The 25,244-nt window shown below is 46.9% G+C and overlaps 1 protein-coding gene across 1 annotated transcript in view; it reads right to left on the bottom strand.

Moving 5' to 3' along the window:
• Positions 1–25,244, bottom strand: part of LOC141114264 (centrosomal protein of 112 kDa-like) — a gene marked incomplete at its 5' end in the record, with an annotated part of 269,004 nt that overhangs the window by 107,870 nt on the left and 135,890 nt on the right. Inside the window, 1 exon segment of the mRNA XM_073607849.1 lies at positions 17,733–17,812. Within this exon segment, the coding sequence (XP_073463950.1) occupies positions 17,733–17,812 (80 nt within the window).

The following is a 25,244-nucleotide window of genomic DNA, read 5'->3' as shown; positions in this document are numbered from 1 at the left end:
AATAGAAATAAGAGATGACAGGTCCTCTTTATGGAGATCTCATGTAATAGAAATAAGAGATGACAGGTCCTCTTTATGGAGATCTCATGTAATAGAAATAAGAGATGACAGGTCCTCTTTATGGAGATCTCATGTAATAGAAATAAGAGATGACAGGTCCTCTTTATGGAGATCTCATGTAATAGAAATAAGAGATGACAGGTCCTCTTTATGGAGATCTCATATAATAGAAATAAGAGATGACAGGTCCTCTTTATGGAGATCTCATGTAATAGAAATAAGAGATGACAGGTCCTCTTTATGGAGATCTCATGTAATAGAAATAAGAGATGACAGGTCCTCTTTATGGAGATCTCATATAATAGAAATAAGAGATGACAGGTCCTCTTTATGGAGATCTCATGTAATAGAAATAAGAGATGACAGGTCCTCTTTATGGAGAGATCTCATGTAATAGAAATAAGAGATGACAGGTCCTCTTTATGGAGATCTCATGTAATAGAAATAAGAGATGACAGGTCCTCTTTATGGAGATCTCATGTAATAGAAATAAGAGATGACAGGTCCTCTTTATGGAGATCTCATGTAATAGAAATAAGAGATGACAGGTCCTCTTTATGGAGATCTCATGTAATAGAAATAAGAGATGACAGGTCCTCTTTATGGGGAGATCATGTAATAGAAATAAGAGATGACAGGTCCTCTTTATGGAGATCATATAATAGAAATAAGAGATGACAGGTCCTCTTTATGGAGATCTCATGTAATAGAAATAAGAGATGACGGGTCCTCTTTATGGAGATCATGTAATAGAAATAAGAGATGACAGGTCCTCTTTATGGAGATCTCATGTAATAGAAATAAGAGATGACAGGTCCTCTTTATGGAGAGATCTCATGTAATAGAAATAAGAGATGACAGGTCCTCTTTATGGAGAGATCTCATGTAATAGAAATAAGAGATGACAGGTCCTCTTTATGTAGAGATCTCATGTAATATAAATAAGAGATGACAGGTCCTCTTTATGGAGATCTCATGTAATAGAAATAAGAGATGACAGGTCCTCTTTATGGAGAGATCTCATGTAATAGAAATAAGAGATGACAGGTCCTCTTTATGGAGATCTCATGTAATAGAAATAAGAGATGACAGGTCCTCTTTATGGAGATCTCATGTAATAGAAATAAGAGATGACAGGTCCTCTTTATGGAGAGATCTCATGTAATATAAATAAGAGATGACAGGTCCTCTTTATGGAGATCTCATGTAATAGAAATAAGAGATGACAGGTCCTCTTTATGGAGAGATCTCATGTAATAGAAATAAGAGATGACAGGTCCTCTTTATGGAGAGATCTCATGTAATAGAAATAAGAGATGACAGGTCCTCTTTATGGAGATCTCATGTAATAGAAATAAGAGATGACAGGTCCTCTTTATGGAGAGATCTCATGTAATAGAAATAAGAGATGACAGGTCCTCTTTATGGAGAGATCTCATGTAATAGAAATAAGAGATGACAGGTCCTCTTTATGGAGAGATCTCATGTAATAGAAATAAGAGATGACAGGTCCTCTTTATGGAGAGATCTCATGTAATAGAAATAAGAGATGACAGGTCCTCTTTATGGAGAGATCTCATGTAATAGAAATAAGAGATGACAGGTCCTCTTTATGGAGATCATGTAATAGAAATAAGAGATGACAGGTCCTCTTTATGGAGATCTCATGTAATAGAAATAAGAGATGACAGGTCCTCTTTATGGAGAGATCATGTAATAGAAATAAGAGATGACAGGTCCTCTTTATGGAGATCTCATGTAATAGAAATAAGAGATGACAGGTCCTCTTTATGGAGATCATATAATAGAAATAAGAGATGACAGGTCCTCTTTATGGAGATCTCATGTAATAGAAATAAGAGATGACAGGTCCTCTTTATGGAGATCTCATGTAATAGAAATAAGAGATGACAGGTCCTCTTTATGGAGATCTCATGTAATAGAAATAAGAGATGACAGGTCCTCTTTATGGAGATCTCATGTAATAGAAATAAGAGATGACAGGTCCTCTTTATGGAGAGATCTCATGTAATAGAAATAAGGGATGACAGGTCCTCTTTATGGAGAGATCTCATGTAATAGAAATAAGAGATGACAGGTCCTCTTTATGGAGATCATGTAATAGAAATAAGAGATGACAGGTCCTCTTTATGGGGAGATCATGTAATAGAAATAAGAGATGACAGGTCCTCTTTATGGAGATCTCATGTAATAGAAATAAGAGATGACAGGTCCTCTTTATGGAGAGATCTCATGTAATAGAAATAAGAGATGACAGGTCCTCTTTATGGAGAGATCTCATGTAATAGAAATAAGAGATGACAGGTCCTCTTTATGGAGAGGTCTCATGTAATAGAAATAAGAGATGACAGGTCCTCTTTATGGAGAGATCTCATGTAATAGAAATAAGAGATGACAGGTCCTCTTTATGGAGAGATCTCATGTAATAGAAATAAGAGATGACAGGTCCTCTTTATGGAGATCTCATGTAATAGAAATAAGAGATGACAGGTCCTCTTTATGGAGAGATCATGTAATAGAAATAAGAGATGACAGGTCCTCTTTATGGAGATCTCATGTAATAGAAATAAGAGATGACAGGTCCTCTTTATGGAGAGATCTCATGTAATAGAAATAAGAGATGACAGGTCCTCTTTATGGAGATCTCATGTAATAGAAATAAGAGATGACAGGTCCTCTTTATGGAGATCTCATGTAATAGAAATAAGAGATGACAGGTCCTCTTTATGGAGATCTCATGTAATAGAAATAAGAGATGACAGGTCCTCTTTATGGAGAGATCTCATGTAATAGAAATAAGAGATGACAGGTCCTCTTTATGGAGATCATGTAATAGAAATAAGAGATGACAGGTCCTCTTTATGGAGATCTCATGTAATAGAAATAAGAGATGACAGGTCCTCTTTATAGAGATCTCATGTAATAGAAATAAGAGATGACAGGTCCTCTTTATGGAGATCTCATGTAATAGAAATAAGAGATGACAGGTCCTCTTTATGGAGATCTCATGTAATAGAAATAAGAGATGACAGGTCCTCTTTATGGAGATCTCATGTAATAGAAATAAGAGATGACAGGTCCTCTTTATGGAGATCTCATATAATAGAAATAAGAGATGACAGGTCCTCTTTATGGAGATCTCATGTAATAGAAATAAGAGATGACAGGTCCTCTTTATGGAGATTTCATGTAATAGAAATAAGAGATGACAGGTCCTCTTTATGGAGAGATCTCATGTAATAGAAATAAGAGATGACAGGTCCTCTTTATGGAGATCTCATGTAATAGAAATAAGAGATGACAGGTCCTCTTTATGGAGATCTCATGTAATAGAAATAAGAGATGACAGGTCCTCTTTATAGAGATCTCATGTAATAGAAATAAGAGATGACAGGTCCTCTTTATGGAGAGATCTCATGTAATAGAAATAAGAGATGACAGGTCCTCTTTATGGAGAGATCTCATGTAATAGAAATAAGAGATGACAGGTCCTCTTTATGAAGAGATCTCATGTAATAGAAATAAGAGATGACAGGTCCTCTTTATGGAGATCTCATGTAATAGAAATAAGAGATGACAGGTCCTCTTTATGGAGATCTCATGTAATAGAAATAAGAGATGACAGGTCCTCTTTATGGAGATCTCATGTAATAGAAATAAGAGATGACAGGTCCTCTTTATGGAGATCTCATGTAATAGAAATAAGAGATGACAGGTCCTCTTTATGGACGTTGCTCTGGTCCTCCAAGGGCATAGAGATGAGGGTTGGCCAGCTTGGCCTCACTTGTCTTCTTGCCCAGTAAACGGTTGCATCTGATCGCTCCGGGGGGATTTACCGATGTGTCAGGTGAGCCCGGGAACGACCGAAAAGCTGCGGGGGGTTCAGCAAAAATGACGAATAAAATGAATGAACAGAAGTGTAGTGCCGGGTTTTAAAAAATATCTAAGTCAGGGGACAGGCAACCTTGACGCTCGTCCTGTTGTAGAACTTCAAGTCCCATGACTGCTATAGACATGACTCCCAGAGGTAGGAACATGATGGGATTTGTAGTTTCGGCACACCTGGATTAACAAGGTTGCCTATCCCCGTTCTATATAAAAGATGGTCATTTGCGCTGATGACCTCATACTTAGGATGAAAATAAAGACACAAGTCCATCTGATTACATCAACTGAAAAAAATAATAATAATAGAATACATAAAAAACCTCCATATACAGAATTATGATCCAGAGCAGCCTTTCTCAACCTTTTCAACACAGAGGAACACTTGAAATAGTTCTCCGGTCTCGGGGGAACCCCCACTAAAAGTTAGAAATTCTACAACTCCTGATACATTAGTGTGATGGTCATTGGGAAGAATGGTCCTTACACTTGTGGTCATTGGGAAGAATGGTCCCTACACTTGTGGTCATTGGGAAGAATGGTCCTTACACTTGTGGTCATTGGGAAGAATGGTCCCTACACTTGTGGTCATTGGGAAGAATGGTCCTTACACTTGTGGTCGGTGGGAAGAATGGTCCTTACACTTGTGGTCGGTGGGAAGAATGGTCCTTACACTTGTGGTCATTGGGAAGAACGGTCCTTACACTTGTGGTCATTGGGAAGAATGGTCCCTACACTTGTGGTCATTGGGAAGAATGGTCCTTACACTTGTGGTCATTGGGAAGAATGGTCCTTACACTTGTGGTCATTGGGAAGAATGGTCCTTACACTTGTGGTCATTGGGAAGAATGGTCCTTACACTTGTGGTCATTGGGAAGAATGGTCCTTACACTTGTGGTCATTGGGAAGAATTACCTCCTTACAGATAGCTAAAAAGATCAATGGTGTCGGTGGGAACTCCGAGAGGTAGACATGGCCCAATGCTGAAGGAACCCCTAGCAACCTCTGGAGGAACCCTGGTTGAGAATTACTGATCCAGAGGAAGTCAAAAATCATAGGGGGCAAAATGAAGTCTCTCTTTATTTCTCTGGAGAGACCTCATTTTCCAGAAGCATTTTAAATAGAGAAGTACAGTGCCTTGAAAAAGTATTCATACCCCTTGAAATTCCCCACATGTTGTCATGGTACAACCAAAACCGTAAATGTATTTTATTGGGATTTTATGTGATAGACCAACACAAAGTGTCACATAATTGTGAAGTGGAAGGAAAATGATAAATGATACAAATAAATATGTGAAAAGTGTGTGGGGGGCATTTGTAATCAGCCCCCTTTACTCTGATACCTCTAACTAAAATATAACGGAACCAATTGCCTTCAGAAGTCACCTAATTAGGTGTAATAGAAATAAGAGATGACAGGTCCTCTTTATGGAGATCTCATGTAATAGAAATAAGAGATGACAGGTCCTCTTTATGGAGATCTCATGTAATAGAAATAAGAGATGACAGGTCCTCTTTATGGAGATCTCATGTAATAGAAATAAGAGATGACAGGTCCTCTTTATGGAGAGATCTCATGTAATAGAAATAAGAGATGACAGGTCCTCTTTATGGAGATCTCATGTAATAGAAATAAGAGATGACAGGTCCTCTTTATGGAGAGATCATGTAATAGAAATAAGAGATGACAGGTCCTCTTTATGGAGATCTCATGTAATAGAAATAAGAGATGACAGGTCCTCTTTATGGAGATCATGTAATAGAAATAAGAGATGACAGGTCCTCTTTATGGAGATCTCATGTAATAGAAATAAGAGATGACAGGTCCTCTTTATGGAGATCTCATGTAATAGAAATAAGAGATGACAGGTCCTCTTTATGGGGATCTCATGTAATAGAAATAAGAGATGACAGGTCCTCTTTATGGAGATCTCATGTAATAGAAATAAGAGATGACAGGTCCTCTTTATGGAGATCTCATGTAATAGAAATAAGAGATGACAGGTCCTCTTTATGGACGTCGCTCTGGTCCTCCAAGGGCATAGAGATGAGGGGTGGCCAGCTTGGCCTCACTTGTCTTCTTGCCCAGTAAACGGCTGCATCTGATCGCTCCGGGGGATTTACCGATGTGTCAGGTGAGCCCGGGAACGACCGAAAAGCTGCAGGGGGTTCAGCAAAAATGACGAATAAAATGAATGAACAGGAGTGTAGTGCCGGGTTTTAAAAAATATCTAACCCAGGGGACAGGCAACCTTGACGCTCGTCCTGTCGTAGAACTTCAAGTCCCATGACTGCTATAGACATGACTCCCAGAGGTAGGAACATGATGGGATTTGTAGTTTGGGCACACCTGGATTAACAAGGTTGCCTATCCCCGTTCTATATAAAAGATGGTCATTTGCGCTGATGACCTCATACTTAGGATGAAAATAAAGGCACAAGTCCATCTGATTACATCAACTGAAAAAAATAATAATAATAGAATAATAGAATCCTTACACTTGTGGTCATTGGGAAGAATGGTCCTTACACTTGTGGTCATTGGGAAGAATGGTCCTTACACTTGTGGTCATTGGGAAGAATGGTCCTTACACTTGTGGTCATTGGGAAGAATGGTCCCTACACTTGTGGTCATTGGGAAGAATGGTCCTTACACTTGTGGTCATTGGGAAGAATGGTCCTTACACTTGTGGTCATTGGGAAGAATGGTCCTTACACTTGTGGTCATTGGGAAGAATGGTCCTTACACTTGTGGTCATTGGGAAGAATGGTCCTTACACTTGTGGTCATTGGGAAGAATGGTCCTTACACTTGTGGTCATTGGGAAGAATGGTCCCTACACTTGTGGTCATTGGGAAGAATGGTCCTTACACTTGTGGTCATTGGGAAGAATGGTCCTTACACTTGTGGTCATTGGGAAGAATGGTCCTTACACTTGTGGTCATTGGGAAGAATGGTCCCTACACTTGTGGTCATTGGGAAGAATGGTCCCTACACTTGTGGTCATTGGGAAGAATGGTCCTTACACTTGTGGTCATTGGGAAGAATGGTCCTTACACTTGTGGTCATTGGGAAGAATGGTCCTTACACTTGTGGTCATTGGGAAGAATGGTCCTTACACTTGTGGTCATTGGGAAGAATGGTCCTTACACTTGTGGTCATTGGGAAGAATGGTCCTTACACTTGTGGTCATTGGGAAGAATGGTCCTTACACTTGTGGTCATTGGGAAGAATGGTCCTTACACTTGTGGTCATTGGGAAGAATGGTCCTTACACTTGTGGTCATTGGGAAGAATGGTCCCTACACTTGTGGTCATTGGGAAGAATGGTCCTTACACTTGTGGTCATTGGGAAGAATGGTCCTTACACTTGTGGTCATTGGGAAGAATGGTCCTTACACTTGTGGTCATTGGGAAGAATGGTCCCTACACTTGTGGTCATTGGGAAGAATGGTCCTTACACTTGTGGTCATTGGGAAGAATGGTCCTTACACTTGTGGTCATTGGGAAGAATGGTCCTTACACTTGTGGTCATTAGGAAGAATGGTCCTTACACTTGTGGTCATTGGGAAGAATGGTCCTTACACTTGTGCTCATTGGGAAGAATGGTCCTTACACTTGTGGTCATTGGGAAGAACGGTCCTTACACTTGTGGTCATTGGGAAGAATGGTCCTTACACTTGTGGTCATTGGGAAGAATTACCTCCTTACAGATAGCTAAAAAGATCAATGGTGTCGGTGGGAACTCCGAGAGGTAGAAATGGCCCAATGCTGAAGGAACCCCTAGCAACCTCTGGAGGAACCCTGGTTGAGAATTACTGATCCAGAGGAAGTCAAAAACCATAGGGGGCAAAATGAAGTCTCTCTTTATTTCTCTGGAGAGACCTCATTTTCCAGAAGCATTTTAAATAGAGAAGTACAGTGCCTTGAAAAAGTATTCATACCCCTTGAAATTCCCCACATGTTGTCATGGTACAACCAAAAACGTAAATGTATTTTATTGGGATTTTATGTGATAGACCAACACAAAGTGTCACATAATTGTGAAGTGGAAGGAAAATGATAAATGATACAAATAAATATGTGAAAAGTGTGTGGGGGGCATTTGTAATCAGCCCCCTTTACTCTGATACCTCTAACTAAAATATAACGGAACCAATTGCCTTCAGAAGTCACCTAATTAGGTGTAATTAGTCAGCTGTGTGTAATGTAATCTCAGAATAAGTACAGCTGTTCTGTGAAGCCCTCAGAGGTTTGTTAGAGAACCTTAGTGGGCAGTAAATTCCCTTCCCCGGATCTGAGAAACACATGTTGCACACCTGCTTATTATTCCTCTGAAATTTAGGACAACTGAAAGCTGCCAGTACCAGGGGGTCTGTCCGGGGGTAAATCATACAGAGGGGTCCAGGCTCCCCTCCCCCCATCATAATCAGACAGGCCAAGAACTGGTACCAATACTAAAGAATCCTGAGACACGTCCACGTTCATCAACAGAACAGACAGACTTTACTGCCTTGGGAATGCAGCTCCCTATGTACCCTCTCCATTAACTGTCACTGTGCAGCAGCTGGAAGAGCAAGAAAATGGATGATACCCCTAACCCAAATACTAAATAATAAACCCCGATACCAAACCTTCTAACTACATTAATGCCCCCCCTAAATCTAATCCATTCACCAACCCCAACCATCCCAGCCTATACCTTGTATTGGTGGCACTTTACAGCTGAAAACTGTATGCTACACTTATCACTGTATTATTATATAACTGAGAAGAGGGGCTTCCTGTGTTTGGTAATATATCACTTATTGAAGGTCTATCATCCAACATTGGACTATGGGTAGTAATGTATGATATAAAATAAATACAGGGGTCTCCTATGTCCAGTAATATATCATATATATAATAAATACAGGGGTCTTCTATAGATAGTAATATATCATATACAGTACCTTGAAAAACTATTCATACCCCTTGAAATTTTCCACATTTTGTTACAACCAAAAATGTAAATGTATTTTATTGGGATTTTATGTGATAGACCAACACAAAGTGTCACATAATTGTGAAGTGGAAGGAAAATGATAAATTATACAAATAAATATGTGAAAAGTGGGGGGGGAGGGGTATTTGTATTCAGCCCCCTTTACTCTGATACCCCTAACTAAAATCTAGTGGAACCAATTGCCTTCAGAAGTCACCTAATTAGTAAATAGAGTCCACCTGTGTGTAATTTAATCTCACTATAAATACAGCTGTTCTGTGGAGCCCTCAGAGGTTTGTTAGAGAACCTTAGTGAACAAACAGCATCATGAAGGCCAAGGAACACACCAGACAGGCCAGGGATAAAGTTGTGGAGAAGTATAAAGCAGGGTTAGGTTATAAAAAAATCTCCCAAGCTTTGATCATCTCACAGAGCTCTGTTCAATCCATCATCGGAAAATGGAAAGAGTATGGCACAACTGCAAACCTACCAAGACATGGCCGTCCACCTAAACTGACCGGCCGGGCAAGGAGAGCATTCATCAGAGAAGAGCCAAGAGGTCCATGGTAACTCTGGAGGAGCTGCAGAGATCCACAGCTCAGGTGGGAGAATCTGTCCACAGGACAACTATTAGTCGTGTTCTCCACAAATCTGCCCTTTATGGAAGAGTGACAAGAAGAAAGACATTGGTGAAAGAAAGTCATAAGAAGTCCTGTTTGTAGTTTGTGAGAAGCCATGTGGAGGACACAGCAAACATGTGGAAGAAGGTGATCTGGTCAGAGGAGACCAAAATTCAACTTTATGGCCTAAAAGCAAAACGCTATGTGTGGTGAAACTAACACTGCACATCACCCTGAACACACCATCCCCACCGTGAAACATGGTGGTGGCAGCATCATGTGGTGGGGATGCTTTTCTTCAGCAGGGACAGGGAAGCTGGTCAGAGTGGATAAGAGGATGGATGGAGCCAAAATACAGGGAAAATGAAGAAGTATTATGAATGGAGTCTATTTGCTGACAGCAGATTAGTGATTAGTGCTCCCCCTTGCAGCAATGGGGTTCTTGATTTGATACTCAGCTCGGAGACCCCCTACATGAAGTTTGATGCTCTCCCTGTGCTTGTATGGGCTATCTTCAGGTACTCTGGTATTTATTTCAATGACATTTTTTTGTGATCAGAGTTAGGCTTTAATGAGCTGCTCTCCTGTTGTGATTGGTGGTCAGGACAAAATCCTGTCCAGTTCTCATCTCGGAGTTTTCATCCATTGATGGATTAACAGCCTGAACCTTCCTCATAGTTTCCAGGGAAGGTCTGCAGCTTTCATCTGATAATAATTGGCCACAGGGAGACTTTAGTCCTATCTGGGAGCCCTGGCTGTGTGTGGAACCCCAAGAACACAGAAATAACCAGGCCCGGACTGGCAATAGGGAACACTGGGCATTTGTCTGGTAGGCCGGGGCTGCATGTCCTAACAAGAACTGCTTGTTGGGGATTGGGCCACACAGCTGGAGGTGTGACGATCGCGGTCACTGATTACCTCCCATTATGCAGCCATATCTCCTCTCCCGCCCCACCAATGTTGTCATCCTATCAGCAGAGCAGAGGGCGGGAGGAGCTGGAGATCGGCACAAAGAGCGGGAGCCTTTTCATATCAACATTCCGGTAATCGACCGCTGGGTAATAGATGAAAGGGAGCCAGGCGATGGAAGGAGAGAAGAAAGGGAGCCAGGCGATGGAAGGAGACAAGAAAGGGAGCCAGGTGATGGAAGGAGAGATGAAAGGGAGCCAGGCGATGGAAGGAGAGAAGAAAGGGAGCCAGGCGATGGAAGGAGAGAAGAAAGGGAGCCAGGCGATGGAAGGAGAGATGAAAGGGAGCCAGGCGATGGAAGGAGAGAAGAAAGGGAGCCAGGCGATGGAAGGAGAGATGAAAGGGAGCCAGGCGACGGAAGGAGAGAAGAAAGGGAGCCAGGCGATGGAAGGAGAGAAGAAAGGGAGCCAGGCGATGGAAGGAGAGAAGAAAGGGAGCCAGGCGATGGAAGGAGAGAAGAAAGGGAGCCAAGCGATGGAAGGAGACAAGAAAGGGAGCCAGGTGATGGAAGGAGACAAGAAAGGGAGCCAGGCGATGGAAGGAGACAAGAAAGGGAGCCAGGTGATGGAAGGAGAGATGAAAGGAAGCCAGGCGATGGAAGGAGAGATGAAAGGGAGCCAGGCGATGGAAGGAGAGAAGAAGGGAAGCCAGGCAATGGAAGGAGAGATGAAAGGGAGCAAGGCGATGGAAGGAGACAAGAAAGGGAGCCAGGTGATGGAAGGAGAGATGAAAGGAAGCCAGGGGATGGAAGAAGAGATGAAAGGGAGCCAGGCGATGGAAGGAGAGATGAAAGGGAGCCAGGTGATGGAAGGAGACAAGAAAGGGAGCCAGGCGATGGAAGGAGAGATGAAAGGGAGCCAGGCGATGGAAGGAGAGATGAAAGGGAGCCAGGTGATGGAAGGAGACAAGAAAGGGAGCCAGGCGATGGAAGGAGACAGGAAAGGGAGCCAGGCGATGGAAGGAGACAAGAAAGGGAGCCAGGCGATGGAAGGAGACAAGAAAGGGAGCCAGGCGATGGAAGGAGAGATGAAAGGGAGCCAGGTGATGGAAGGAGAGAAGAAAGGGAGCCAGGCGATGGAAGGAGAGATGAAAGGGAGCCAGGCGATGGAAGGAGAGATGAAAGGGAGCCAGGCGATGGAAGGAGACAAGAAAGGGAGCCAGGCGATGGAAGGAGAGATGAAAGGGAGCCAGGCGATGGAAGGAGAGATGAAAGGGAGCCAGGCGATGGAAGGAGAGATGAAAGGGAGCCAGGCGATGGAAGGAGACAAGAAAGGGAGCCAGGCGATGGAAGGAGAGATGAAAGGGAGCCAGGCGATGGAAGGAGAGATGAAAGGGAGCCGGCGATGGAAGGAGAGATGAAAGGGAGCCAGGTGATGGAAGGAGAGAAGAAAGGGAGCCAGGTGATGGAAGGAGAGAAGAAAGGGAGCCAGGCGATGGAAGGAGACAGGAAAGGGAGCCAGGCGATGGAAGGAGACAAGAAAGGGAGCCAGGCGATGGAAGGAGACAAGAAAGGGAGCCAGGCGATGGAAGGAGAGATGAAAGGGAGCCAGGCGATGGAAGGAGAGATGAAAGGGAGCCAGGCGATGGTCGGAGAGAAGAAAGGGAGCCAGGCGATGGAAGGAGAAATGAAAGGGAGCCAGGCGATGGAAGGAGAGAAGAAAGGGAGCCAGGCGATGGAAGGAGACAAGAAAGGGAGCCAGGCGATGGAAGGAGACAAGAAAGGGAGCCAGGCGATGGAAGGAGAGAAGAAAGGGAGCCAGGCGATGGAAGGAGAGAAGAAAGGGAGCCAGGCGATGGAAAGAGAGATGAAAGGGAGCCAGGCGATGGAAGGAGACAGGAAAGGGAGCCAGGCGATGGAAGGAGAAATGAAAGGGAGCCAGGCGATGGAAGGAGACAAGAAAGGGAGCCAGGTGATGGAAGGAGAGAAGAAAGGGAGCCAGGTGATGGAAGGAGAGATGAAAGGGAGCCAGGTGATGGAAGGAGAGAAGAAAGGGAGCCAGGTGATGGAAGGAGAGAAGAAAGGGAGCCAGGTGATGGAAGGAGACAAGAAAGGGAGCCAGGCGATGGAAGGAGAGATGAAAGGGAACCAGGCGATGGAAGGAGAGATGAAAGGGAACCAGGCGATGGAAGGAGAGAAGAAAGGGAGCCAGGCGATGGTAGGAGACAGGAAAGGGAGCCAGGTGATGGAAAGAGAGAAGAAAGGGAGCCAGGTGATGGAAGGAGAGAAGAAAGGGAGCCAGGCGATGGAAGGAGAGATGAAAGGGAGCCAGGCGATGGAAGGAGAGAAGAAAGGGAGCCAGGCGATGGAAGGAGAGAAGAAAGGGAGCCAGGCGATGGAAGGAGACAAGAAAGGGAGCCAGGCGATGGAAGGAGAGATGAAAGGGAGCCAGGCGATGGAAGGAGAGAAGAAAGGGAGCCAGGCGATGGAAGGAGAGAAGAAAGGGAGCCAGGCGATGGAAGGAGACAAGAAAGGGAGCCAGGCGATGGAAGGAGAGATGAAAGGGAGCCAGGCGATGGAAGGAGACAAGAAAGGGAGCCAGGCGATGGAAGGAGAGAAGAAAGGGAGCCAGGCGATGGAAGGAGAGAAGAAAGGGAGCCAGGCGATGGAAAGAGAGATGAAAGGGAGCCAGGCGATGGAAGGAGACAGGAAAGGGAGCCAGGCGATGGAAGGAGAAATGAAAGGGAGCCAGGCGATGGAAGGAGACAAGAAAGGGAGCCAGGTGATGGAAGGAGAGAAGAAAGGGAGCCAGGCGATGGAAGGAGAGATGAAAGGGAGCCAGGCGATGGAAGGAGAGATGAAAGGGAGCCAGGTGATGGAAGGAGAGATGAAAGGGAGCCAGGTGATGGAAGGAGAGAAGAAAGGGAGCCAGGTGATGGAAGGAGAGAAGAAAGGGAGCCAGGTGATGGAAGGAGACAAGAAAGGGAGCCAGGCGATGGAAGGAGAGATGAAAGGGAACCAGGCGATGGAAGGAGAGATGAAAGGGAACCAGGCGATGGAAGGAGAGAAGAAAGGGAGCCAGGCGATGGTAGGAGACAGGAAAGGGAGCCAAGCGATGGAAGGAGAGAAGAAAGTGAGCCAGGCGATGGAAGGAGAGAAGAAAGGGAGCCAGGCGATGGAAGGAGACAAGAAAGGGAGCCAGGCGATGGAAAGAGAGAAGAAAGGGAGCCAGGCGATGGAAGGAGAGATGAAAGGGAGCCAGGCGATGGAAGGAGAGATGAAAGGGAGCCAGGTGATGGAAGGAGAGATGAAAGGGAGCCAGGTGATGGAAGGAGAGAAGAAAGGGAGCCAGGTGATGGAAGGAGAGAAGAAAGGGAGCCAGGCGATGGAAGGAGAGATGAAAGGGAGCCAGGCGATGGAAGGAGAGATGAAAGGGAGCCAGGTGATGGAAGGAGAGAAGAAAGGGAGCCAGGTGATGGAAGGAGAGAAGAAAGGGAGCCAGGTGATGGAAGGAGACAAGAAAGGGAGCCAGGCGATGGAAGGAGAGATGAAAGGGAACCAGGCGATGGAAGGAGAGATGAAAGGGAACCAGGCGATGGAAGGAGAGAAGAAAGGGAGCCAGGCGATGGTAGGAGACAGGAAAGGGAGCCAAGCGATGGAAGGAGAGAAGAAAGTGAGCCAGGCGATGGAAGGAGAGAAGAAAGGGAGCCAGGCGATGGAAGGAGACAAGAAAGGGAGCCAGGCGATGGAAAGAGAGAAGAAAGGGAGCCAGGCGATGGAAGGAGAGATGAAAGGGAGCCAGGCGATGGAAGGAGAGAAGAAAGGGAGCCAGGCGATGGAAGGAGAGAAGAAAGGGAGCCAGGCGATGGAAGGAGAGATGAAAGGGAGCCAGGCGATGGAAGGAGACAAGAAAGGGAGCCAGGTGATGGAAGGAGAGATGAAAGGAAGCCAGGCGATGGAAGGAGAGAAGAAAGGGAGCCAGGCGATGGAAAGAGAGATGAAAGGGAGCCAGGCGATGGAAGGAGACAGGAAAGGGAGCCAGGCGATGGAAGGAGAAATGAAAGGGAGCCAGGCGATGGAAGGAGACAAGAAAGGGAGCCAGGTGATGGAAGGAGAGAAGAAAGGGAGCCAGGTGATGGAAGGAGAGATGAAAGGGAGCCAGGCGATGGAAGGAGAGATGAAAGGGAGCCAGGCGATGGAAGGAGAGATGAAAGGGAGCCAGGTGATGGAAGGAGAGATGAAAGGGAGCCAGGTGATGGAAGGAGAGAAGAAAGGGAGCCAGGTGATGGAAGGAGAGAAGAAAGGGAGCCAGGTGATGGAAGGAGAAATGAAAGGGAGCCAGGCGATGGAAGGAGACAAGAAAGGGAGCCAGGCGATGGAAGGAGAGATGAAAGGGAACCAGGCGATGGAAGGAGAGATGAAAGGGAACCAGGCGATGGAAGGAGAGAAGAAAGGGAGCCAGGCGATGGTAGGAGACAGGAAAGGGAGCCAAGCGATGGAAGGAGAGAAGAAAGTGAGCCAGGCGATGGAAGGAGAGAAGAAAGGGAGCCAGGCGATGGAAGGAGACAAGAAAGGGAGCCAGGCGATGGAAGGAGAGAAGAAAGGGAGCCAGGCGATGGTAGGAGACAGGAAAGGGAGCCAAGCGATGGAAGGAGAGAAGAAAGTGAGCCAGGCGATGGAAGGAGAGAAGAAAGGGAGCCAGGCGATGGAAGGAGACAAGAAAGGGAGCCAGGCGATGGAAAGAGAGAAGAAAGGGAGCCAGGCGATGGAAGGAGAGATGAAAGGGAGCCAGGCGATGGAAGGAGAGAAGAAAGGGAGCCAGGCGATGGAAGGAGAGAAGAAAGGGAGCCAGGCGATGGAAGGAGACAGGAAAGGGAGCCAAGCGATGGAAGGAGAGAAGAAAGGGAGCCAGGCGATGGAAGGAGAGAAGAAAGGGAGCCAGGCGATGGAAGGAGAGAAGAAAGGGAGCCAGGCGATGGAAGGAGAGATGAAAGGGAGCCAGGCAATGGAAGGAGAGAAGAAAGGGAGCCAGGCGATGGAAGGAGAGATGAAAGGGAGCCAGGCGATGGAAGGAGAGATGAAAGGGAGCCAGGCGATGGAAGGAGACAGGAAAGGGAGCCAGGCGATGGAAGGAGAGAAGAAAGGGAGCCAGGCGATGGAAGGAGAAATGAAAGGGAGCCAGGCGATGGAAGGAGACAGGAAAGGGAGCCAGGTGATGGAAGGAGACAAGAAAGGGAGCCAGGCGATGGAAGGAGAGATGAAAGGGAGCCAGGCGATGGAAGGAGACAAGAAAGGGAGCCAGGCGATGGAAGGAGAGAAGAAAGGGAGCCAGGCGATGGAAGGAGAGATGAAAGGGAGCCAGGCGATGGAAGGAGAGAAGAAAGGGAGCCAGGCGATGGAAGGAGAGAAGAAAGGGAGCCAGGCGATGGAAGGAGAGATGAAAGGGAGCCAGGCGATGGAAGGAGAGAAGAAAGGGAGCCAGGCGATGGAAGGAGAGATGAAAGGGAGCCAGGCGATGGAAGGAGAAATGAAAGGGAGCCAGGCGATGGAAGGAGAGAAGAAAGGGAGCCAGGCGATGGAAGGAGAGATGAAAGGGAGCCAGGCGATGGAAGGAGAGATGAAAGGGAGCCAGGCGATGGAAGGAGAGAAGAAAGGGAGCCAGGCGATGGAAGGAGAGATGAAAGGGAGCCAGGCGATGGAAGGAGACAGGAAAGGGAGCCAGGCGATGGAAGGAGAGATGAAAGGGAGCCAGGCGATGGAAGGAGAGATGAAAGGGAGCCAGGCGATGGAAGGAGAAATGAAAGGGAGCCAGGCGATGGAAGGAGAGATGAAAGGGAGCCAGGCGATGGAAGGAGAGAAGAAAGGGAGCCAGGCGATGGAAGGAGAGATGAAAGGGAGCCAGGCGATGGAAGGAGAGAAGAAAGGGAGCCAGGCGATGGAAGGAGAGAAGAAAGGGAGCCAGGCGATGGAAGGAGACAGGAAAGGGAGCCAGGCGATGGAAGGAGAGAGGAAAGGGAGCCAGGCGATGGAAGGAGAGATGAAAGGGAGCCAGGCGATGGAAGGAGAAATGAAAGGGAGCCAGGCGATGGAAGGAGAGATGAAAGGGAGCCAGGCGATGGAAGGAGAGAAGAAAGGGAGCCAGGCGATGGAAGGAGAGATGAAAGGGAGCCAGGCGATGGAAGGAGAGAAGAAAGGGAGCCAGGCGATGGAAGGAGAGATGAAAGGGAGCCAGGCGATGGAAGGAGACAGGAAAGGGAGCCAGGCGATGGAAGGAGAGATGAAAGGGAGCCAGGCGATGGAAGGAGAGAAGAAAGGGAGCCAGGTGATGGAAGGAGAGATGAAAGGGAGCCAGGCGATGGAAGGAGAGAAGAAAGGGAGCCAGGCGATGGAAGGAGAGAAGAAAGGGAGCCAGGCGATGGAAGGAGAGATGAAAGGGAGCCAGGCAATGGAAGGAGACAGGAAAGGGAGCCAGGTGATGGAAGGAGAGATGAAAGGGAGCCAGGCGATGGAAGGAGAGATGAAAGGGAGCCAGGCGATGGAAGGAGAGAAGAAAGGGAGCCAGGCGATGGAAGGAGAAATGAAAGGGAGCCAGGCGATGGAAGGAGAGATGAAAGGAAGCCAGGTGATGGAAGGAGAGATGAAAGGGAGCCAGGCGATGGAAGGAGAAATGAAAGGGAGCCAGGCGATGGAAGGAGAAATGAAAGGGAGCCAGGCGATGGAAGGAGAGATGAAAGGAAGCCAGGCGATGGAAGGAGAAATGAAAGGAAGCCAGGTGATGGAAGGAGAGAAGAAAGAGAGCGAAAGGAGTCCAGCCTGGAACCAGCCTTAAGTTATGGAGGGATCATCTTTGTGAATGGATTTTTACACTCAAAATACATTAAAAAGAACAACAATAATAATAATATATAGACAATAAATATTCAGGGGTGATCCCTTTAGATCCCCTGACCTGAGAATTACACTTCTGATTGTTGACTGATTTTAGATTGCAAACTCTAAACCCACTAAAGGTGACAAGAACTAAACTCCTCTATCGATTATTAAGCTTGGTATACATAGTTATACAGATGTGGCCCTTGTTGATTATAAATTGTTACTCTGAATGGTCAGGTGGGGCCACATGCAGCCCCCCAGCCCGTCTTGTCTGATGTGCGGAGGGCCCCCTGCCATAGAACAGAAGGTGGTAGAATGCAATGGCACAGCGCCCCCTTGTGGTCAGAACATTAGGAACCCTACCAATGTCACAGCACTCACCGGAGGAGATCACTGAGTTTGGAGATTTTCTTCTGGGCCCCATCCTTCTCTTCTTCCAGCTGCTTGTGAAGATGGTGTACCTGTCAATGTCAATGGAGGAGAGGAAAACATCACTGCATGTTAGAGCTCTCTGTGTCCTCCTACCCTCAGACCTGTCCCTGGGCCCCTCATCTGACCCCCCCCCCGACCGGTCCCTGGGGCCCTCATCTGACCCCCTCCCCCCCGACCTGTCCCTGGGCCCCTCATCTGACCCCCTCCCCTCCCGACCTGTCCCTGGGCCCCTCATCTGACCCCCTCCCCTCCCGACCTGTCCCTGGGGCCCCTCATCTGACCCCCCCCCCCCCGACCGGTCCCTGGGGCCCTCATCTGACCCTGGGCCCCTCATCTGACCCCCCCCCCCGACCGGTCCCTGGGGCCCTCATCTGTCCCTGGGCCCCTCATCTGACCCCCTCCCCTCCCGACCTGTCCCTGGGGCCCCTCATCTGACCCCCCCGACCTGTCCCTGGGGCCCTCATCTGTCCCTGGGGCCCCTCATCTGACCCCCCCCCCCGACCTGTCCCTGGGGCCCCTCATCTGACCCCCCCCGACCTGTCCCTGGGGCCCTCATCTGTCCCTGGGGCCCCTCATCTGACCCCCCCCCGACCTGTCCCTGGGGCCCTCATCTGTCCCTGGGGCCCCTCATCTGACCCCCCCCCGACCTGTCCCTGGGGCCCTCATCTGACCCCCCCCCCCCCCCCCCCACACTATTACTGAATCCTCCATTCCCAGACTATTCAATCTCAGCAGGGACTGAGCGTTGTCACCCTATAACAGGAAGTACCCGGACATGACCTCCATGGCGGGATCACCGGGGATTATTTTAATAAAAGCTGCAGATTTAAATGGATTGAAAATTACATTTGAAAATGACATTAATGTTAAGCAGAACTCCGGGAGAAAACAAATCTTAAAACTGCCCTCACCTATGCTAATAATTTTACTGACCGGGTCTACTGATCCTTAAAGTGATTGTAAACCCTTCCATATACCCAGTGCAGTGACTGGCCTCATGTGATACACACAGGAAAAATCCTCCTACATAAGATGTACCTTTTTATCTGCAGTCTTCTCTACAAACATTTCATGTCTGAGAGTTACATTCACTTTAAATCACAATGATGACATGTGACATATTTTCTAGGTATTTATCTCCTCCATTACTATGGATCCCCTTCCTTTATTGAATGATTTTACACTTACTCACTGGCCCTGCCTGGTTTTCAGAATTTTTTTTTCTTGTCGATTTGTACAAGAAGCCTCGATACAAGCAGTGGGAGGAGTTATGCAAATATCAAAAATGCCTGGATGGGTGGGTGTCAGTCTGTAGGAGTGGGCGTTCCTAGGGAGACTGTATTTGCATAGGTAACGCCCACATATGATGCTGAGCCTCCATGAGTGTAAAAACTGAAATCCAATGAATGAAAGGGGCGGGGCCAGGGACAGTCAGGCTAGGGAGGAAAGGACTGGATCAGGGGTATCAAAATCAATTTAATTGCGGGTCACATTATGGTTGTCCTCAATGGGCCAGTTGTATCTGTAAGACTATACAAATGTATCCAGGGTGCACGGCAGAGGAACTCAACTACGTTCCAACCCACCGAACCGCATCAACAGTGGGTGTGGCTAAATTGCACTCCCAACAGTGCAAAATTATACTAACAGTTTCAGGGGTGTGCTATGTACAGAGTTAATGGGTGCACTATGTACAGAGTGCAGGGTTCAGGAGAGGGCTATGTATAGAGTGCGTGGTTCAGGAGAGCGATATGTACAGAGTGCAGAGTTCAGGAGAGCACAATCTACAGAGGGCAGGGTTCAGGGATGTGCTATGTACAGAGTTCAAGAGAGCGCTATGTACAAAGTGCAAGGTTCAGGGGTGTGCTATGTACAGAGTGCAGGGTTCAGGAGAGTGCCATGTTCAGAGTGCAGGGTTCAGGGATATGCTATATACAGAGTGCAGGGTTCAGGAATGTGCTCTGTACAGAGTGCAGAGTTAGGGAGAGCGCTATATACAGAATGCAGGATTCAGGGATGTGCTATGCACAGAGTGCAAAGCTCAGGAGTGCACTATGTATAGGGTGCGTGGTTCAGGGGTATGCTATGTACAGAGTGCAGGGTTTAGGAGTGCGCTATGTACAGAGTGCGTACAGAGTGCAGGGTTCAGGGGTGTGCTATGTACAGAGTGCAGGGTTCAGGGGTCCGTTATGTACATAGTCCACAGTTGAGTTCAAAAGCCCTGGGTGCCAGGGCCACATGACGTGGCCTAGTGGGTCGGATTTGGCCCTTGGGCCTTGTGTATGACATATGTGGACTAGATGATGCTGAACATCTTCCAGCCAGGAAATGGGGCGGGGCTCTATTTGATTTGCTGCAGCTTCTAATGCACATAGTGAGGAGCTCACAGTGTGCGGTAAAATCAGAGGAAGTCGTTTCAGTCCAGGAGGGGAGCCGCTACACCTGTGCAAGACTGAAGGGAAGCCAGAGGGAGGATCCCATCATTTGTGTTTTCTCCAGACTGTAAAAGGACGCAGTATATGTCAGCGCCATTACCTGTAACCTACCAATTTGTCCGATATTGATGATTAACAAATCACAGCGGAGGCTCACAAGTCACCCCCCCCCAAGCAGGCCGAGGTGATTCGGTAGGCGAGGGAAGTTCAGCCGTGTAGAACTTTGCTGCACCGCGCTAATGAGATCCCCCCACTCCCCCTCCAAGCACAAATCCTCCCCCCACCCCCAAATTTCTCTTCCTAGCACATAACCTTCCACCCCAAATCCCCCCTCCTAGTATAAATACCCCAGTTATCACAAATCCCCCCTCCTAGTATAAATACCCCAGTTATCACAAATCCCCCCTCCTAGTATAAATACCCCAGTTATCACAAATCCCCCCTCCTAGTATAAATACCCCAGTTATCACAAATCCCCCCTCCTAGTATAAATACCCCAGTTATCACAAATCCCCCCTCCTAGTATAAATACCCCAGTTATCACAAATCCCCCCTTCTAGTATAAATACCCCAGTTATCACAAATCCCCCCTCCTAGTATAAATACCCCAGTTATCACAAATCCCCCCTCCTAGTATAAATACCCCAGTTATCACAAATCCCCCCTTCTAGTATAAATACCCCAGTTATCACAAATCCCCCCTTCTAGTATAAATACCCCAGTTATCACAAATCCCCCCTCCTAGTATAAATACCCCCTCCTAGTATAAATCCCCCATCCTAGTATAAATCCTCCCCCACAAATCTCCCCTCATAGAATAAATCCTCTCCCACAAATCATCCCCCCTAGTATATCTCCTTCACGTACCACAAATCCCCCTCCTAGTATAAAGACCCCAGTTATCACAAATCCTCCATCCTAGTATAAATATCCCTGTTATCACAAATCCCCCTCCTAGTATAAATATCCCTGTTATCACAAATCCCCCTCCTAGTATAAATATCCCTGTTATCACAAATCCCCCCTCCTAGTATAAATCCCCCCTCCTAGCATAAATCCTCCCCCACAAATCATCCCTCCTAGTATATATCCTTCACATATCACAAATCCCCCTCCTAGTATAAATACCCCAGTTATCACAAATCCTCCATCCTAGTATAAATCCCCCCTCTTACCACAAATCATCTCTGTTAGAATAAATTGCCCCCACAAAAACCCCATCCTAGTATAACCCCCCCACAAACCCCCCCCCCCCCCCCCGTAGTATAAATTCCCCCTCTTACCACAAATCTCCATTCTTAGCATTAATCCTCCCTCTTAGCATAAATCTATCCTCCTAGAATAAATGCCTCCCCAAATCCTCCTACAAATCCCCCCTCCTATCACAACCCTCTTTATAATAAATCCCCCCTCCTAGCTGTAGTGACGGGAAGTCACCATGTGGGCCCCCCCCCCTCCCCCTCCACTTAGTACAAATGTTCCTCCCCGAAATCCCCCCTCCTAGCATAAATCCTGTACTTGTACCTCTCAACAACCCAGCAAGATGCCAACAAAAGCCTGGGGGTTGTATGAAAACATTTTCCAGCATGGTGGACTCTACAACTCATCCCCACAGACGAGGAACCACAAAAAAAAGAAGAATCCATTGTTATCCATTGAATGTAATGGTCCTTGTAGAGGAGGAAGTGGTGTCAGCCCCTCCCGGCGGTGCCAGGCCTGTTTACTCTGCAGGTCTGGCAGTTATCAGGCCTGGTGCAGGTGTTTCCTCGCCTTGTAAAGTCATTTAGTGTCGGAGATCCGGGCCGCACAGATTAGGAGGCTTCATCAAACGCTCTCATTTATGGCCCCTGAGCTCGTTTGATGTACAGAGGCCTTATTAAAAAGACAAGAGCCACCGTAAATCAGTCAGATAATGGCGGAGCGGCACCTGACCCGGGCTAAGGGCTGCTTCCTGGGCAAACAATGGCAGCTGGACGCACCCAGGAGTAAACATGTGTATCCTCTACAGGCGACTCACACCGACATGAAACGACAAACGCCGCGCTGGAGACGCCGAGGAGACCGATAAAGATTCATCTGTATACTCCGTATACCAGAATTTATTCTTCAAATGTCATTCTGAAGAGGAACATGTATGTCAAGGAGAGGAAGATCGAGGAGAACATCCACCGATCAGCCATAACAATCTGACCATACAATGTATATATGTCTCCCCAACATATATATATACCCCTCCCCCTCTGTATACACCGATCAGCCTCAACATTCTGACCACTGACTGTATATAATGTATATACAGTATCTCACAAAAGTAAGTACACCCCTCACATTTTTGTAAATCTTTTCATGTGACAACACTGAAGAAATGACACTTGTCTACAATGTAAAGTAGTGAGTGTACAGCTTGTATAACAGTGTAAATTTACTGTCCCCTCAAAATAACTCAACACACAGCCATTAATGTCTAAACCGCTGGCAACAAAAGTCAGTACACCCCTAAGTGAAAATCTCCAAATTGGCCCCAATTATTCATTTTCCCTCCCCGGTGTCATGTGACTCGTTAGTGTTACAAGGTCTCAGGTGTGAATTGGGAGCAGGTGTGTTAAATTTGGTGTTATCGCTCTCACTCTCTCATACTGGTCACTGGAAGTTCAACATGGCACCTCATGGCAAAGAACTCTCTGAGGATCTGAATAAAGAATTGTTGCTCTACATAAAGATGGCCTAGGCTATAAGAAGATTGCCAAGACCCTGAAACTGAGCTGCAGCACGGTGGCCAAGACCATACAGCGGTATAACAGGACGGGTTCCACTCAGAACAGGCCTCGCCATGGTCCACCAAAGAAGTTGAGGTCACGTGATCAGCGTCATATCCAGAGGTTGTCTTTGGGAAATAGACGTATGAGTGCTGCCAGCATTGCTGCAGAGGTTGTAGGGGTGGGGGGTCAGCCTGTCAGTGCTCAGACCATACGCCACACACTGCATCAAATTGGCTGTCATCCCAGAAGGAAGCCTCTTCTAAAGATGATGCACAAGAAAGCCTGCAAACAGTTTGCTGAAGACAAGCAGACTAAGGACATGGATTACCGGAACCATGTCCTGTGGTCTGATGAGAACAAGATAAACGTATTTGGTTCAGATGGTGACAAGTGTGTGTGGGGGCAACCAGGTGAGGAGGACAAAGACAAGTGTGTCTTGTCTACAGTCAAGCATGGTGGTGGGAGTGTCATGGTCTGGGGCTACATGAGTGATGCCGGCACTGGGGGGCTACAGATCATTGAGGGAACCATGAATGTCAACATGTACTGTGACCTACTGAAGCAGAGCATGATCCCCTCCCTTCAGAGACTGGGCCGCAGGGCAGTATTCCAACATGATAACCACCCCAAACACACCTCCAAGACCACCACTGCCTTGCTAAAGAAGCTGAGGGTAAAGGTGATGGACTGGCCAAGCATGTCTCCAGACCTAAACCCTATTGATCATCTGTGGGACATCCTCAAACGGAAGGTGGAGGAGCACAAGGTCTCTAACATCCACCAGCTCTGTGATGTCATCATGGAGGAGGGGAAGAGGACTCCAGTGACAACCTGTGAAGCTCTGGTGACCTCCATGTCCAAGAGGGTTAAGGCAGTGCTGGAAAATAATGGTGACCACACAAAATATTGACAATTTGGGCCCAATTTGGAGATTTTCACTTAGGGGTGTACTGACTTTTGTTGCCAGCGGTTTAGACATTAATGGCTGTGTGTTGAGTTATTTTGAGGGGACAGTAAATTTACACTGTTATACAAGCTGTACACTCACTACTTTACATTGTAGACAAGTGTCATTTCTTCAGTGTTGTCACATTAAAAGATAGAAGAAAAGATTTACACAAATGTCACTGAGGGGTGTACTTACTTTTGTGAGATACTGTATATGTATATATATATATACATATATATATATATATATACAGCCCTCCCCCTCTGTATACACCGATTAGCCTCAACATTCTCACCACTGACTGTATACAATGCATATATGTCCCCTCAATATACAGCCGTGGCCAAAAGGTTTGGGAATGACACAAATATTAATGTTCACAAAGTCTGCTGCCTCAGTTTTTATGATAGCAATTTCCATATATAACCAGAATGTTATGAAGAGCGATCAGATGAATTGCCAATTAATTGCAAAGTCCCTCTTTACAATGAAAATGAACTTAATCCCACAAAAAACATTTCCGCTACATTTGTGAAGAAGGCTTCAGGGCACCCGAAAAAGTCCAGCAAGCACCAGGAGCGTCTCCTACAGGTGATTCAGCTGCGGGATCGGGGCACCACCCCGAGGAGGACATCGGCACACACAGGGCGGAGAAGACTTCTGGAGGATGGTCTGGTGTCAACAAGGGCCGCAAAGAAGCCACTTTCCTTCAAGAAAAACATCAGGGACAGTCTGATATTCTGCAAAGGGTACAGGGAGTGGACTGCTGAGGACTGGGGGAAAGTCATTTTCTCTGATGAATCCCCTTTCCGATTGTTTGGGGCATCTGGGAAAAAACCTTGTCCGAAGAAGAAAAGGTTACCATCAGTCCTGTGTCATGTATCCTGAAACCATTCATGTGTGGGGTTGGCTCTCAGCCAAGGGAGTGGGGGGCTCACTCACAATTTTGCCCAAGAACACAGCCATGAATAAAGAATAATACAAAAACATCCTCCGAGAGCAACTTCTCCCAACCATCCAAGATGCCTTTTCCAGCATGATGGAGCACCTTAAGATAAGGCAAAAGTGATAACTAAGTGATTTGGTGAACAAAACATGGAAATTTTGGGTCCATGGTCAGGAAACTCCCCAGAACTTAATCCCATTGAGAACTTGTGGTCAATCCTTAAGAGGCGGATGAAAAAACCCCCCACAAATTCTGGAAAACTCCAAGCATTGATTATGCAAGAATGGGGGGGTGGCCACCAGTCAGGATGTGATAGATAGGATGCCGGGGGGGAATTGCAGAGGTCTTGCAAAAGAAAGGTCATCACTGAAA

The sequence above is a fragment of the Aquarana catesbeiana genome, linkage group LG12, assembly GCF_042186555.1.
Source record: "Aquarana catesbeiana isolate 2022-GZ linkage group LG12, ASM4218655v1, whole genome shotgun sequence".
In the NCBI taxonomy this organism is placed as follows: Eukaryota; Metazoa; Chordata; class Amphibia; order Anura; family Ranidae; genus Aquarana; species Aquarana catesbeiana.
This window is presented reverse-complemented; position numbering and strand designations above follow the sequence as displayed.